At 43.2% G+C, this 16,933-nt stretch overlaps 1 protein-coding gene and 1 pseudogene across 17 annotated transcripts in view; one reads left to right on the top strand and one right to left on the bottom strand.

Moving 5' to 3' along the window:
- Ldlrad4 (low density lipoprotein receptor class A domain containing 4) overlaps positions 1-16,933 on the bottom strand; it is a 334,279-nt gene that overhangs the window by 8,089 nt on the left and 309,257 nt on the right. For all 17 annotated transcript variants that reach the window (XM_087593473.1, XM_087593469.1, XM_087593480.1 and 14 more), the window contains 1 exon segment: positions 5,385-5,438. In XM_087593473.1, coding sequence (XP_087449599.1) covers positions 5,385-5,438 — 54 coding nt within the window.
- Trmt112-ps1 (tRNA methyltransferase activator subunit 11-2, pseudogene 1) lies at positions 10,516-10,888 on the top strand (annotated as a pseudogene).

Below are 16,933 nucleotides of genomic sequence, written 5' to 3'. Positions count from 1 at the left end.
CCTAAGTGGTCAGATCATCAGCAGAGAAGGTCCCATTCGGTCACACTTTATGACTCAGGGGACAGTACTGCTACCACACTGAGGTAGGATCTATTGTTTAAAATGGAGCGGCCCCAGGGAACCAAGCTCTGGGAACAGCTGAAGGTCAGCCAACTTCATTGTGATCTGACGACACAGGCCCTGGATGAGGGAAGACACAGTGAGGCAGTTGTGGACATCAGGATGCGTAGACGGTGTCAGGCCAAAGAGGGGCGGAAACATGAGGCTAGGTTCATGCTAGGGTGTATATAGAAAGAGACCATTTCCCCCTGGATAGCCTGAAACAGATAACTTGGATTGAGAACAATCTTGGAATGCAATCGTTCTGATCCAGAGGCCAGTGAATGGATAAAATGCTAGAACCACCTATCTGCCCTTTTACTGCTAAAAACTTGGGAGACCTCTGCTGTCCCAGAAGTGTATCTGACACTACAAAAGCTGCACCTTTCCAGCAGGATGAGGAGTAGGAGATCTTCAGTGTAGAGAACACGGATCCTCCACATGGGCAAGCTCAGTATGTTGCTTGCTTTCCTCAGTTTCAAAGCACTGGGGAGGCACACCCCAGCTAAAACATCAGCCACCCTAGGATTATGGTCATGGAGACCGGGAAGGTTGTTACAGCCTGCCCACCCCTCCACTACAAAGCTAACTATGGTCACCAGAGACTCCTGGTAAGTAAAGGAAAACTGTCAAGATAAAGACAGCTCTGTCAGACATCATATACTTGTCCAGTACAGACTCAGCTGCCCCCTGCCCCTCCGTGCATCTAAGTGGCAATCTCCAGTTCTCAAGGACCCAGAATCAGGCTCCAATGCCACATCTTTATTCGCCTTTGGGATTCTTTTTATAAATGAGAAAATATGAATTTCATTTATTTGTGTACAGGGGAGGGGCAGGACGTGGCTTTCAGCACATGAGGGGAGATCAGAGGACAACTTGGGGGAATCAGGCCGGACGGTGGCCATCTTTACCCACCATGTCATCTCACTGGCCCATGGCTCCCCTGTATTACTACACACACCAGGGTTTTTATTTGTATTGTATTTTTAAAAATGTTTTATGTTTTTATTCCTCCCCTTCACATGCTCCTCTATTTTTTTTTTTGCGTCTTTTGATTGCTGAAAATATCTTCTTTTTCCTTTAAGTTTCCTTTTCTCTTTCCTGTTCAAGTTTTTCCCTTCCCCATTCTATAGTCAATAGTATTTTGACTTCGTGTTATTGTTAATGTTTTTAAAGTTATTACGTTTACATTACAGGCATATGCTCTCATTCACACACAGTTCACATTGGGGGTGGGGAGGATGTCAAAAGACTGCAGGAGTTTGTTCTCTCCTTGCCATGTGGGTTTTTGACACTGAACTCAGGTCATCAGGCTTGGCGGCAAGCACCTCCACTCGCTGAGCCGTCTCGTCTGCTCTTAAACCAATGGGTCTCAATCTGTGGGCTATGACCCCTTTGGGGGTTGAACGACCCTTTCACAGGGGTCATGTGTCATATGTCCTGCATATCAGATATTTACATTACAATTTTTAACGGTAGCTAAATTACGGTTACCAGGTAGCAACAGAATGATTTTATGGTTGGGGGTCAGCACAACGTGAAGAACTGTATTAAAGGTCATAGCACTGGGAAGGCTGAGAATCACTGCTAGTCACTTTCCCCCCCTCCTCTTGTACTTATCTGAATTGTTTTCCAACTTATGCATTATTGAGAAATCCTTATTTTCTTTCTCCTGCTCCTCCTCCCCCTAATCTCTTGTCCTTTAATAATGTTTCCTCACCTCTCCTCCTCTTCCTCTTTTACTTGATCTAGCTTCCTCTGCTTCTGCCTCCTCCCTGTCTCCTTTCTCTGCTTCATTCACTTATTATTTCTGTACTTACCGTAAGTAATTTTAAACCCGTAACACACTCATACCATGTTTTACTATTTTAGCTTCATGGTCATATATAAGTGGTCCCGTTTTTTTAAAGACATAATCTCTTTTCATAACCCTGGCTGTCCTGAACTCACAGAGATCTGACCACCTCTGCCTCCCAAGGGCTGGGATTAATGTGCACCACCACGCCCAGCTATATATGGTCGTCTCAGTGATATATCAGTGAGCTATCATTGGTGTTAAGTATATTTCCGGAGAGATGGCTCAGCGGTTAAGAGCACCCGACTGCTCTTCCAGAGGTCCTGAGTTCAATTCCCAGCAACCACATGGTGGCTCACAACCATCTGTAATGGGATCCGATGCCCTCTGCTGGAGTGTCTGAAGACAGCGACAGTGTACTCGTATATAATAAATGAATAAATCTTTTAAAAAAAGTGTATTTCCATAACCATGACATGTTACTGCTATCACAACAGATTTTGTTTCTGTTTTTCTCCTGAATGGTGCTGGGGATTGAGCTCGCAAGAATTGAGCTCAATAAAATCAACACCTCCACAATTATCTAAACTAATGTTTAGATGGAAAATCACGGCAACGTGTGATTCTGAGCTTTTGGGGGGAAAAAAAAAGCCCCTAAGAAGATGGAAGTGTAATATCCAAGGAATCAAATAAAAACTGCAGTAAAAGTCTCCACCAGTAAACTCAGCCAAGCAGAAGAAAGATAATCAGGGCAAGGTTGACAAAGCACACCAGTCAAACACAAATAAGAGGGGGAATGAACAAGAATGACAATGGCTAAGAAATCTAAGGAAAAATCCAGACTCTCCAGGGTAGAAGAGATTTGAAATGAACGCTAAAAGCATAGAGTATTCAGAGAAACAGAAAGTATCCCAATCTGGGTAAAGAGACGAACATTCAAACAGCACAGGCATTGAGAACCCAAAACAGGCATGACCAGAAAACTCCGGCCATTTTATAGTCAAGATAGCAAAAACACAAGTGAAAGAAAACAGCGTTCAAAGCTGCAAGGGAAAGATACAAACTCACTTGCAAAGGAAGGACCATCAGAATAACACCAGACCTCCAGCAACCCTACAAGCCAAGAGTGCATGGGATGACAGATCTCAATCCCTGAAAGTAAGGAACCGCAGATTGGGATATCCAGAAGAGCTAGGTTGCCAGAGAAATAAGCACGTCTCAAGCAATCACAAACTGAAGCAGTTCTGATCTTTAAGTCAAATGACCGAGGAGACTTAAAAGGAATGTTATATACAGACGAGGAAGAGACCACAGAAAAGAACAAACTCCATGAGAACCAACAATAACTAGCTCGAATAGCAACAGAAGTGGTGGTCAGGAATTAGTAAACATCTCCCAATAACAACCTTAAATGTAAATGTTTTTAATTAACCTAATAAAGAGGTAAAACACATATAGAGATAGAAATATATACCCATTTCTCCAAGAAACATACCTCATGGGTGAAGGCACTCACATTTCAAAGAGCTGAAGTCATTTTGCTACGCATATGGAAATCAAAAGCTGGTGTAGTTATTCTAATGTATGATAAAGCAGTCTTCAAATCAAAATTAGAAGGGATAAAGTCATCATTAATAAAGGAAATATTACTCAAGAAGATATAACAATTACAAATACATATGCACCAAATATGGGGACCTCCAAATTCCATAAAACAAAAAAGTCATAGATCATAATACAAGGCTTGGTGATCTCAATACCCCACTTGCATCTCCAGATAGGGCATCTAAACTGAAAGTCAACAAAGAAACCTCAGAGTTAAAGCATACCACAATTCAAATGGACTTAACAAATCGTCTAGAATAACCCATGCAACCATGCAACGGATATGGAATACACAGTGTTCTCAGGAGTCCACAAAATCTGCTCTCCATAGACCACATTATAGGTTACAAACACTAAGGACCTGGAGTCATTTGTTTCTTATTAGGTCATAATGCAATGAAAATGGAAAGCCATAGCAAGACAAACTACAAAAACCCACAACGAATACATGGAAATTCCTCTTTCTCCTTCTTTCAAAGAAAAGCTAACATCAGTGCTCCTCAAAGTATTCCACAAACTAGAAAAGGGAGGAAGACTACTGAGCTCATTCTACAAGGCAAGAAATACCCTAAGAGCAAAAGTTTATGAAGACACAACAGAGAAAGGAAACTAACTACAGACCAGTTTCCCTGATGAACACAGATACAAGAATTCTCAAGAAAATTCTGACAAGCCAAGTTCAAGAACACATCAACAAGACCAGGTTGATCTCATTCCAGAGACACAAAGCTAGATTAACAAATGCAAATCAGAACATTTAATTCGGCACATAAATAGACCTGAGGACAGAATTACATGAACACCTCAGTAGACGCAGAAAAGACCTTTAACAAGGTCAGCATCCCTTCATGGCCAAAAGCCCTGCAGAACCTAGAAATGAAAAGAATGTGCCTCAACATAATAAAGTCTATGCATGACAAACCTACAGCTGACATGATACCAAGTGGGGAAACACTTAGAACATTAACTCCAAAGTCGGGAGTGGAGCCAAGGTGGTCTCTCTTTGAACTTGTATTCAATATAGTGTTCTAAGTCACAGCTAGTACAGTAATACAAGAGAATGAAGTAAAAGAGATACAAACAGGAAAGAAGGTAAGTTACTCTTACTTGCAAACAACATGAGCTTTAAAAAAAACAGAAAACTCCATAAAGAAACCTCTGAGACGTGGTAAATACATACATACATACATACATACATACATACATACATACATTCGTATGTACGTACGTATGTGTGTGTGTATATATACATATATACATATATATATACATATATATATATATATATATATATATATATTTATCACCAACTACCACAGTGCCTCCAACCCTCACCCAGATGGCTACGGGGAAGTTCTCCTGAGAGTGTTTTGGTTTAGTCTGACTGCCAATACATACGTTGGGTCCCACAAATTTCATTGTTTCATGATCTTTGTACATCTAAGTTTTGTTATTTTATATTTATACTGAAATACTTGAAACTTCAGATAATCGAAGAACATTATGTCACATGTTTTAACCCTGGCTTGGGAGTCAGAAACTGGTGCATCACTGTGAGTTCAAGGTTGGCCTGATCTACATAGCGAGTTACAGGCCAAACCAGGTCTATGTGATGAGAATTAGCCTCAAAAACTCATATTATTGTATATGTGTCAAGTTGATATGTTAAAACTATGACTATACTTGCAAAACTCAGTCAGTAGCTCCAAGATAAGCCAATATTCGGCAATTTTAAACCTATTCTCTACATAAAGCTTAAACACATGATTCAAAGGGGAAATCCTTATGGCCCTTTTAAGCAAAGTTACAGACAATGACTTCACACAAATGTTGATTTTGAATCCAAGGCTGTGGCCATGGCTTCTCCCCTCAGCCTCTGTCTTACCTCTGAAGCCCCTGGCCGCTGCACGGAGCTGTCAGAAGGCCACAGGGACCCTTCCTGGAGGTGGGAAGGAGAGAAGTGGAGAACAAGAGATAAGAAAATCACATTTCATAATAAAATCATGTGCATCATACAACAGCAACAGTAGGCCCCCCAAATCTTTAAGCCCACCTTTTTTTTTCAGTTACCAAAATTTATAATATTAATTAAAATGTCCAAAACAATGTAGATCACAGTACATTTCCACAATCACTAAGGCATATGTCTATTCAGATATTTACATTATTTCAGGGTTCTCTGCCTTATGTTCTTCTTTTTTTTATTTTTTTATTTTTTTATTTTATTAACTTGAGTATTTCTTATATACATTTCAAGTGTTATTCCCTTTCCCGGTTTCCGGGCAAACATCCCCCTCCCCCCGTCCCCTTCCTTATGGGTGTTCCCCTCCCCATCCTCCCCCCATTGCCGCCCTCCCCCCCCAGTCTAGTTCACTGGGGGTTCAGTCTTAGCAGGACCCAGGGCTTCCCCTTCCACTGGTGCTCTTACTAGGATATTCATTGCTACCTATGGGGTCAGAGTCCAGGGTCAGTCCATGTATAGTCTTTAGGTAGTGGCTTAGTCCCTGGAAGCTCTGGAGGCCCACCTTTTTGAAACAAAAATCACTTTGCTCTTTGGACAATGGCTCACTTGTCTAAAACATGGGAACCGGAAAGGGCTGGACCCATTGCATGCCTCACATCTAAGAGGAATGTTGTAACCCAATGACAAAATAAGAGACCTTAGATCCTGGACATACGGATTTGAAGTCATAAATACTGGTTCGTCTATGTAACCATGTGCTTCAAATGGCCATCAAACTATACACAGTCAGGGCCTACTCTTGAATGACCCCTGGGGTACACGAGCCTTGAGAAGCCTCCTCAGAAGAATATATCATCTTGGCCTGTCAGGATCAAATGCCACACATACCCCCATCACCACACAGCCTGAAGTCTATAGCTGCCACAGAGACATGACCCCCCCCCCCCATGCAGGTCAGCTCTCAACATTAATTGCAGTTTCCAAAACCTGGATGATCTTCCATGGTCTTCTATTAATGTTTAGCCTGAATATTCACAGACATAATTAATAATTAATAAATAGGAGCTGTCTTTTCGAGAAATGTGTGGCAAGGACCAGCCATGATGGGACAACATTTACTGCCAAGCTTAAAGACCCGAGTCTGGTTCCCAGAATCCAAGTGGTAAGGAGAGAACCGACTCCGGAAAGTTATCCCTCTAACTCTGCACATGCACCAGGGCACACAAACTTGCACACATACACACATACAGTCATACATACATAATACATAATACATAATACATAATACATACATACATACATACATACATACATACATACATACATACATAAGAATTTTAAAAACTTTGACTAGACTATCAAGGTCTAAGAATATAACTTCATTATTGGAACAACTGTTTTCCTACACCATGTTTACCAAGCACTCCATGGTGATATGCCTTTTGAGGTTAAATATTGGCTATTTGCAAGAGTTTCTTGGTTTATTGTCATTGCTATTGTCAGAGTAAGATCTTCTGCAGAGGGAAGACACCTGTATTTTTGGACTTCTAGGGATATGTATACTTGGTCTCAGGAGATCATGGAGTTTCCTCAGACTGCAGAGTCCTCAGTAAAAACAGCCACAGTGAAACATCCAACAGATGCAGGTGCACACTGTTATTTCCAGTGTCCAGTGTTCCAACAGAAATACTCACTTCATTGCTAACCACATTGTTTTGTCCAATACATAAAACCCGTTCCTAAGATACTCCCAGGACATCATGGACTTAGTAGCAAAAATATCAACAGACCCAGCTGTTCGGAGGAAGTGTGGGCATAAGGGTCCGACTATGAAATTATGTAACGAATCATTACAGCTTGTGCCTGGCAACAGGCAAAGGACTTAAATCAAATGGTGTGACTGATGGATCCCCTTCCCAGTACAGCAAAAGAGTAACTAACACCAGATTCCAGAGAGCAAGTCCACTGGTATTTCTGAGATCCTCTAGCTACACTGCCACCAGTCACTGCCACCTCTCCTCCCTCCTTCCTGCCCAGCTCCAATCATTTAATGGCACCATCAAGAACAAGGGCTCAACTTTTCTCAATGGCAATGACTATTCTTAGTGACTACATTTTCAAATTGTCAGATCCGACCAAAGCACTTGCAAGAAGGAGTCCCTAGCAGCCTCTCAGACATCCCTCCTTACTTGGCCTGTCATACCTTATAGGTGCTTGTTAAAACTCTGCACTGGGAACTACTTAGTGGGGTCATTACCTGGGGCAGCCACCCATGAACCACAATGGATGCCTAATAACGTTCTGATAGAAGGCAGAATTGCTCATCCTGACTTTATCCTTTCTCTGCTCACCCTGCCTTATCTTCTGCAACCATGGCCTCCTTTGTCTCTGAAGTCAAGGCCTGTCTAGGGAATTCAATGGCTTCTCCTCACTTTAGACATTCCCGCATGCACCTTTTGGTGCCTCGGCTGTCCACTAATGATAACCATAACCGCAGACCTCAAGGTGGAATCTGCACCCTTGCAAAGCTCCTAGTAGCCAGGAGACAGTGGACAGGGTTAGTTCCAAAGAGCACTGCAACGTTGAGGCTTATGATATGCTTCTTTCCCACCCCACCCCCCTGGAGTTTTTCCTGCAATCAAATCTTCATTGTGAATGAACACACTATTTTTTATTCTCCAGATAATACAGTAAGAGAGTTCCTCACCCTCACCTTTGCCCATCAGGGTAGAACAGTTTTCTTCCAAGTCTACAAGGCTCTGTGTGGTGAGAGCCTAGACAGTGATAAACACACTAAGTATTTCCTTAACAATAACAATGCTTTCCTATAACAATGCCCCTCAGTCTGTGTCTATAAAAGGCCCATGACAGAGGTGTGTGTGTGTGTGTCTGTGTGTGTGTGACTGTACTTGCTGTATATAGATACAGCCTGCTAATGTTTGAATGAAAAATATCCCTCATGACTCATGCATTTAAACACATGCTCCCCAGTTGGTGGCGCTGTTGTTTGGGAAGCTTATGGACCCTTTAGAAGGAAAGCCTTGCTGGAGAAAAGTATGTTACTAGAAGTAGACTTTGAGGGGTTATAGCCTCACCCGACTTCCTGTGCTTTCTCTCTGCTTCCTGTGTGCAGATAAATATGATCTACCAGCTCATACTCTGAACACCATGCCATGCCTTCCCCAGCATTGTAGACTCTCCCTCTAGAACCATAAGCTAAGCATTATCTTCTTTAATTTGCTATTGGTCATGGAATTTTATTAAAGCAACAGATGAATAACTGATACAGGTTATACTCTATAGTTTACATATAATAAGTATATGTATGTGTGCATCAGGGTGTGTGTGTGTGTGTGTGTGTGTGTGTGTGTGTGTGTGTGTGTGTTAAGCACACTTTGAATTGGTCTAGAACAGTGGTTCTCAATCTTCTTAATATTGACCCTTTAATACAGTTTCTCGTGTTGTGGGTGACCCCCAACCATAAAATAGTTTTCTTGCTACTTCACAACTGTAATGTTGCTACTGTCAGGAATCATGATATGCAACCCCTGTGAAGGGGTCTTTTGACCCCCAAAGGGGTCACATCTCACAGGCTGAGGACCACTGGCTTAGAGCTCAGCCTCTGAACTTGTATCCATGGCCAACCTCAAGGAGCACAGCATGAAGACTGGCTCACTGGGGCATGCTGGGAGTTTGGGCTTTTTATTCACATACCCGTGGAAAGGGAGCACAAAAGTTTGCAGGCTTAAAGGCACACATCTACTTTCTCCTGAACAGTTGAGAAACCAGTTCCATGGTTTCTTCTTTCTGGTCGGTCTCAAAACATTAAATAGTCATGCCATCCCACAGATCCCATCTGTTTGACACACAAACCCCAGTATCCGAGAAGATGATTGCCTGATCTTTCAGATCTCTGTCTTTATTACTAAAAAGAATGAAAACTGTGTCACGTGTAGATCTGGAGCACAAAGACTAGTTTTCCCCCACCTGACACATTTTGGATGGGCTGTGAAGAGGTAGGAAATGTTCCCAATGTGCAGGTATTTGGAGGGGCAGGGAAGTAGTTCGGTCAAGAGTATGAGGTCATTGTGAATATACAATCAGTTATCTTAGAAGAGCCCAGGGAGCTAGCAAGCTCTCCTTCCCCACATAAGATGTACAAGACGTTATATCCACCAGTCCAGAAACAGGTCACATCAAGAACTTGACCTTGGCACCGTGTTTCACAGCACTATGAACTCTGACATCCAATATCCAGGACCGTGGTAAAGGAATGCCAACTGTCTATAACCCATGGTGGTGTTTTCCAGCAGCCAAACCAAGACAGAATTTTAAAGTTTTAGCTCTAACATTTACACTATTGTTTAAAAAAAAAACCAATTCTTAGATGTGTTGTAAGATCAGGGTTCCCTACTTTGTTTCGCATGTGGAGATCCAGCCTCCAACATCAGTTTTGAAAAGCCTGTTCTTTTCTGATTGAGAGTCTTTGGCATCCGGGTTGGCGGTCTCTTGACCTTCTTTGGAAAGGTTAGTTTCAGAGCTGTCTACTCTATTTCACTGAAGCCCACACCATCATCCTTCATCCCAATATCACTGCTTTAATTACTGCTGACGTCGTATTGATTTTCGAGGTCAAGCATGATGAGACCAGCTCCGGAATTTGTTGTTCTCCTTTAAAATCATTTCGGCTATTGATGGCTCCCAGGGCTATCATAGAAGTTGTCAGATGGATTTGTTTTTAATTTCTGTAATAAGCACCCCTGGGTTGTAGATATCTACAGATACTGAAGACTTTCGAAACCGTTAAGATGTCAGTGTTTTATTCATCTCTAGAAGATGCCTTTCCATTTCTTTGCGTCTTGTTTATATTTTCGGCAGCAATCAAAACCACTGTGGATTGATGGGGTTATAGACGATCTTATTAATACATCTTTAATGTAATCTCCTCTGTTCATTTTACTTTGAACTATTAGCAAGACTATGGTGAATGGAAGTGCTTTCTAAAATTCCTTGTAAAAACTGACTATCCTCCCGAGAGCTCCGGTGTGACAACATGAAACTGCTCACCCACAATCCTCTCAGCTCGCATGCGCGGGGCGTGGGCACGTGTGGCTTCCCGCTGTGCCTGCAGGCCACCGAGGTCCGCATCAAACCCATGCAGTTCAACCCCGACTTCTTGGCACAAATGACCCCCAAAGTGGAGTGGGCTACGCTTGTGTAGCCATCAGACACCTTAAACTTGGCTTAAACCAAAGCGCGAACTGAAGGCTCTGAGCGCGATGAGACGTTTTTGAGGAAGAGGCACCGTGTTACTTGAGGTTGATGTACTGGAGGGCACCCTGCAATGCCCAGAACCTGGTCGTCTTTTCCCCATCAGCCTCGGGATCCCCAATATGCTGTTGAACGATGAGAGGACTGAGACGTAACCTTGTTAGTCACCTCTTGGTATTTTGTGACCATATCTGTTATGGTCTGTTAACTAGATGTGTCATGTGTGACTCCAAACTCCCAAGTGACTCACCGCCCACCATGTACTTGAGCTCCATAGTATGTGTGTGTGTGTGTGTGTGTGTGTGTGTATGTATGTATGTATATATATAGATATAGATATATATTTCTCATTAAAGGTTCAAAAAAAACAAGACTATCCACTGTTAAAGAAATTAAGCTGATTTATGAGTGGCAATTTTATATCCTCCTCCTCTGCTGGATTTCACTTATTAGCTTTAGCATTTTTCTCTTTCGGTAGAGTCCTCGCGGTTTTCTACATATCATTTGATAACAGGGAGCCTTTCCTCATCCTTTCCCTTTTATATCAACTTGACACAAGCTAGAGTCATCTGAAAGAAGGGAACCTCCACTGAGAAATAAGATCAGGCTGTGGGCAAGCCTATCAGGCATTTCATAATTAGTGATATATGGGAGGGCCCAGTCCATTGTGTGGGGGCCAACCCTGGTGCTATGAGAAAACCATGAGCTGGCCACAAGGAACAAGCCTATAGGCTTGTTTATAAACGGCTTCCTCCACAGCCTCTGCATCAGCTCCTGCCTCTGAGTTCCTGCCATGACTTCTTCAGTGATGATCTGTGATACAGAAGTATAAACAAGATAAAATCTTTCCTCCCAAAGTTACTTTTGGTTACAGTGTTTCGTCATAGCAATAGTAACCCTAAGACAAGTCTTTTGTTCCTCCTGGCCAACTATTTTAGCTAGATTCCAACACACACTGGTGTGAAATAGAGAAGGCAAAAGCAGCCATATTTATTTTGTTCGTGATCTTAGAGGAAAGTTTTAGTATTTCACCACTGATTACAATATTGTCTGTGAGCTTCTCATAGACCAACAAGAAGTTAAGGCGTTGAAGTTTCCTTTTCCTGTTCCACTTCGTCATGTAACTTTTATGTAGGGATGTTGACTCTTATCAAATACCCCTCTGTATTGACTGAGATAATCATGGGTGGTTTTTTTTTTCTTTTTTTCTTTTTTCTTTTTTTTTTTTTTTTTTTTTCGGAGCTGGGGACCGAACCCACGGCCTTGCGCTTGCTAGGCAAGCGCTCTACCACTGAGCTAAATCCCCAACCCATGGGTGTTCTTTTCTGTCTCTTCATTCTGTTAGTGGGGTGTGCAATGTTGACTTTTATATCCTAAGCCAGCCTTACAGTCCAGAAACAAATCACATTTGGCCATGGTGTATAATTCTTTCGAAATGATGCTGAAGTCAAGTTTCTGTTACTTTACTGAAGACTTTTATATCAGTGTTCATAAGGATACTGGTTTATGGTTTTCTCTTCGCTTCTTGCTTTCTTTGTCCTTCTTCAGGACGGAGACTGCCGGCCTCTTAGACTGAGTCAAGAACCCTTACTCATTTTTTCAGTTCTTTGGAAGGATTTGAGAAGGAGAGGTATCAAAGTCTTTCATATTTGGTATAGCTTTCCAGTCCATCCATCTGACCTTCCTGTGTTAAGAAGGCATCTTACTTAAGAATTCCTATTGCTACAATTAGGGAAAAAAAGACCAAAGACTACCTAGGGAAAGAGGTTTTTATTTCAGTTTATAGCTCCATATCATGGCCCATCACCAAGGGCAGGCAAGGCAAGAGCTCAAGGCAGAAGAATCCCAGAGACAGGAACTGATGCAGAGAACACCAAGAAGTGCTTACTGGCTGCTTCTCCTGTGTCAGTCTGCCTTCCCGTAGAACCCACCGCCAGCCTCAAGGTGAGGTGGGCTCTCCTTAATCAATCACCAATCAAGAAAATACACCAAACGCTTACCCACAGGCCAATGTGGTGGGGGCAGTTTTCTCCAATGGGATTCCTTTTCCCCAAATGATTCTAGCTTGTGTCAAGTTGACAGAAAATTAGCCAGCATAGAAGTGTATTAGTTATTTTTTCTTGACTAGAGAAACGTAAGGAAGAAAGATATGTTTTGGGTATGTATTGTAAGGGGAAGCTTCACTAGAGCAGGGAAGCCATGATGACAGGGTCAGCCCATGCATCCACAGAGCTGGGAAGCTCAGAGTAGGGCCTGAAGCAAGTCTAGGCTATAAAATTCAAGAACCACTCATAGCAGCCCCTTCTTCTATCTAGGTCTCACCTAAGGAGCTTATAGCCTCCCGAAAGTGTCTCCAGATAGAGACCTATTGCTCAGATGCACCAAGCAAACCATAGTAGGTAGCTTTTACCCCTGTCTACCATCTTCTTGCCACTCAGAGGTATGTTCAGATTTCCCCTTTCTTCATAAGGCAGTTTTCGTAAGGTGTTTGTAACCATTTGTTTTATCTAGAGAGAACAGTTTGTCCATCGTCCCTTGTCATTCTCTTCATCTCTATGCATCTTGGATAACAACACTTCAAACCAGGAGAAAGCAGTCTGTCCTTGTGACTTGCCTTGAGCTGTAGGTCAGAGCCCGCTGTTTGTGTCCACGTGTGCTGTGACCCCATGTGAGGGCAACCCCATAGCTCAGACTTGCTTACACCCATGTTCTCAGTCAACCTCTCCCTACCATCTGCAGAGAACAGTGGGAATTCTGGCTTCTCTCTAAGAGGCTCCTTATAGTGATCAAGTGTCACATACGGTTTCAAATCATTGCACATCTATTTTTCTATGTGCTGTTCCATTGGGGAGAATTTCAAAGCCAAGGTGGAAGTGGTCTTCGGATATTCAGCAACATCGCAACTGTCTGATATGATAAATTCTCCTTCCTGTCTTTTTCCCCCCATATACCTTTCTACAACCCAGATAGGACCATACTGCCTTTTCCACTCTAGGGGGCAGTAACAGCTTAGAACTCAGTGCCTCTACAAGGCCACACACACCCTGGCAGCCACAAACTCTTTTATTCCTCCTTGGGAATCTATCCGCAGACTTCTTAAGACTCCTAACTCTACTCAATCTGGGGCACATCCCTTAAGAGAACAGACAAATCTTCCAGGAAGATCTGTTGGGAGGGAGGGAATGTGGATCCTTCCCATTTGTAGAATAATGCAGGGTACAGAGAAAAGAAGCCACCAGGTGCTTCCCCCAGCCTAGAGGGGCCTGGAGGGGGGTGGGATAAGGGGTGGGGTGGGGTGGGGACCACCACACTCTAATAAAATCCAGCCAGAAATAAGAAAGCTTAGAGGCCAGGAAGACTTTTTGGCTTTGGCAGACTTCCAGCTCCAGTCCCTTCTTAGCCCAGAGGGCAATGTTTTACTCATGGCCCGGAGCTGTCAATGAGTTAACTTCTAGCCAAAAACCAGCCCTAGTGTGGAGGGCTCTTTAGTAAAGGCCACCAAGAATTTCAAAATAATTGAGAAACCTCTGAAACTTTTCCTATAACCATACCAAGAAAAAAATTACCATATGATTTATGGTAATGCCTTCTAGACTTAAAAGGTTACTAGAGTTTTGTTTATTTAATATGGGGGGTTGGGGCTTCAGTGGCTCAGTGGGTAAGAGGTGTTCAGGTGTGAGGAACTGAGTTCTACCGTTGAAACATACAATGGCAGGAGAGAACCAACTCCCTTCACCTCCACACATGTGTCGGTCATGGCATATGATCCTGCCTAGAATAACAAATAAAATTTCAGACTTTCACAAGTATTCTTTTAGCATGCTATTTTTACACATTGTTGCACCAATACAAACCATTGTTAAACTAGTTCCCTGGGATCTAAAGATGATCAGAACAGTATTAGATTTGCCTCCCTCTTTTGTTATGTGAGAAGAGGATTTTTAGTTATTAAAAGAAAGGGTCCCTGTGTGGAACTCGGGTTGGTCTAGAATTCACCACACATACATTTCTCATCATGACTGTCTTTAAGATTTCTTTTTACTTTTATTTATGTGTATTGTGTTGGGGAAGGTGTATACCTTATATGTGCAGGTAAAGTAGAAGCCAGTAAAGGGTATCAGATCCTGGGAATTGGAGTCACAAGCAGTTTTGAGCCTTGCTATGGGAATGCTGGAAACAGAGCCCAGGTCTTCTGAAGAGCAGCAAGTGCTCTTAACCACTGAGCCACCTCTCCAGCCCCTCATCATGGGACAATGCGGCTGAGGTACACCACTGTCTCCATTGCCTTCCGGAAGCGGCCTCATTTTGCTGTGGATCCTTTCTGATCTTCGTGTGGCTCGGCTTGTGACTTGGAGAGCATCATCTTCCCAAGTCACCTGGCTTTGCCCCAGCCTGGTACCCTACACCAACACTCAGTCATCCACGGGACTTTGTTCTGAATGTATTGTGGGTGATACCAAAATTCCGATCTATCCTCAGAAAACAGATAGAAGAGTGAAGACTTGCTATCATGGAGATGAGGAAGACAAAAGTTTTCCTTGCTACGAAAACTAAAGATCTATAAACCCTAACGGTAATTCTAAGACTATTCTGAGCGGTGGAGTTGTAAGAGGAGGGTGTGAGTTACTCACTCGGCTTTCAAGGTAAAACCAGGCTATTAGCAATGTCTAGATAAGCTACTTGGGAGGGGATCTGGCTGCATCCTCACCACTCTCTCTGCTTTGCACCTCCCCATACTTGAAGGGATACATTGTGACTTTGAAGTTATCTGTTCTAGGGCTACACACAGATAGACCAAAGGACTGAACCCTTTCAGCCGCCACCTGGCAGCCGGAGCTCTTCCTGCCAGACAGTGTAAACTGGCAAGAGGAAGTTAGTGTTGAGAATATGGGGTAAACAGTGCCCTGCTCTGTGCGTAGAGAGTGGAGACTAGAGGCTGGACAATATGGACGCCAGTTCCATCTGGTGTAAGGTTCAGGGATATCACTGTTGGGGAAGCCACCCCTGACATCATTTTCCATCCCATCAACTCCACCATACCATCCTCTGCCACATGTTTTAGTCCAGCAGGTCAGAAACAGTGGCATCATTTAGTAAAGGCCCTGCCAAAAATAGTTTCTTCCTTCATTTTGTACTGAAGATTTTACACAGTCTAGAGTAGGTAGAAAGGAAGGAGGCATTCTTTGGTCTCACTGGGGGGGAAATGGAGATGCGGTAGCCAGCCCCTGACTCCGTGTGCCCTTCTCTGGACCAGAGTATAGTCTGTGGGTTTCCAATATCCCTATGGGTATGGTGCCCACCTTAGAGTCTCTGCATAGGGAGAGCCAATGAAGGCACCTGCCATACTGGGCACGTCCTGGAAGGTCTGCTAGTCAGGGCCGAGCCCTGGAGCTTTGAGATATACTGGGGCTGTTATCTACTGTCCAGGACTTCTGTCTTCCAACCACCTTTACTCCTAAGGCTTCCAGAGGCTGCTGGTGGTAGGAGGAGCTGCAGGCAGCCCACAGTCAGTCCTCTGTTCGCACTCACGGGCATTAGCCACAGAGTTCAAGGCCCTGTCCCAAGGAGATGACTAAACAGCCTGTCTGTCAGGGCAGTCACAGGAAGTGCTTTGTTGACACAGACATAGCTTCACTCCTGAAGGAGCAAAACTGGTCTCTACCTTCACAATGGCATGTGGGATGTTTTTGGTTTCTGGAAACCAGAAGCCCTCTTAATTCATTTTTTGTTTCCTGCCTGTGCTAAACACTGTTTTCTTTAAAAAAAAAAAAAAAAAAAAAAACGAACAAAAAACCAGCTCTCATGCCAGGTGTGGTGGCTCATGGCCGTGACCCCAGCACTTGGGAGGCTAAGCAGGGGGGGCATGAGTTCAAGTCCAGACTGGACTATGGTGTGAGATCCTGTCAACAAGTAAGCATTGAGGACCTGGAGAGAGAACTCAGTGGTTCAAAGCACTTGATGCTTTTGCAGAGGACCCAGGGGTTGATTCTGAGTACTCACATGGTGGCTCAGAACCATTCACAACTCCAGTTCCCTCTCTCCTGACCTCTACCCACACCAGCCATGCACAGGCATACATCAGGCAAACACTCATACGCATATGATAAAAATAAACAAATTTTTATAAGACACTTTTTAACATGCCCCTACACACACATACACACACACACACACACACATTTACCACAAGGCTGCAAACC

This window comes from Rattus norvegicus, chromosome 18 (genome assembly GCF_021556685.1).
Source record: "Rattus norvegicus strain SHRSP/BbbUtx chromosome 18, alternate assembly SHRSP_T2T, whole genome shotgun sequence".
NCBI lineage: Eukaryota > Metazoa > Chordata > Mammalia > Rodentia > Muridae > Rattus > Rattus norvegicus.
Note: the sequence above shows the minus strand (reverse complement) of the source record. Positions and strands in the feature narration are given on the sequence as shown.